This window comes from Tetrahymena thermophila, assembly GCF_000189635.1.
Source record: "Tetrahymena thermophila SB210 genomic scaffold scf_8254990, whole genome shotgun sequence".
NCBI classification, from domain to species: Eukaryota; Ciliophora; class Oligohymenophorea; order Hymenostomatida; family Tetrahymenidae; genus Tetrahymena; species Tetrahymena thermophila.
Window position 1 is genome coordinate 1 of NW_002476678.1, and position 1,008 is coordinate 1,008.

The 1,008-nt window shown below is 16.9% G+C and overlaps 1 protein-coding gene across 1 annotated transcript; it reads right to left on the reverse strand. All coding sequences in view use genetic code 6, as the record gives it.

The window, feature by feature from the left end:
- Positions 1-210: 210 nt before the first annotated feature.
- On the reverse strand, positions 211-915 carry TTHERM_002653367 (kinase domain protein; the record flags this gene model as incomplete). The annotated part of the gene is made up of 4 exons (XM_012795209.1): positions 211-300; positions 420-509; positions 597-686; positions 826-915. Coding segments are annotated over 4 exons (360 nt in total), but the record flags the coding sequence as incomplete, so codon positions are not given.
- Between the last annotated feature and the right edge of the window lie 93 nt (positions 916-1,008).

Genomic DNA, 1,008 nt, shown 5'->3' on the forward strand with positions numbered 1-1,008 from the left:
TTTGCTTTCTTCAAGTATTTTTCAATTAATCATAGATTACTTTCTATTCTCCTTAAGATAAATTATTGAGCCTAATAATAAATAAATATTCATTAATTATTAGAAAAGAAGAATAAAATAAAATAAAGATAACAAGAGTTAAATTATTTTAAAAGTAAATAAAAATTTATTGATTAAATAATTATATTAATTGCTTAATAAATTAAATACCTAAGATCTAGAGTTAAATTAGTGATATTCTAACACTTTTCTAAAGCAGAAGCTATCATTTTAGCTAAATCAAGATTAACATTAGACTCACTATTAAATTAAATAATTAAAATTAAGATAAATTTATTGAGAATGACATACAAATAATTTTAATATTATTTTAATAAAATAAAAAAAATTAATTCTTTATAAAATATATTTAATTTTACATGAGATGAAGAGTTAAATTTGTGATTTTCTGGCACTTTTGCAAAGCTGATAGAATTAACATAATTCCCTCTTGTTTTATGTTATTGTAACTAATAAATATTAATTAATAAATTAATTAAAATTAAAGTTTATTAAAATAATAATAAAAAAATTAGAAAATATAAAAAATAAATTACGAAACGCATAGAGTTAAATGAGTAGTATTCTGATATTTTTTTAAAGATTCTGAAATTTATCTGATTCCTTCTAACTGAAGATTATTTGAGCTAATAAATGAATAAAGAAAGAAATAAATATATTTCAGCTTAAAATGCAATAATAATAAAATTGATATTTACTTATGAAATAAAGATAAAGTAAATAATTAAAATAGACAAAAATATTATTAATTAATAAATGAATTACCCAAGATATAGCTTTAATTAATTAATATTCTAACAAGATTCTAAAGACTATACAATTGCGATAGCTCCTTGATCTTGGATATTATTTTTCCTTATAGCATAAAAATAATAATGAATAATTTAATTAATTAATTACTTATCTATTTCTCAAATAATTTATTTTATTAAAATTTTTAATGAAAAA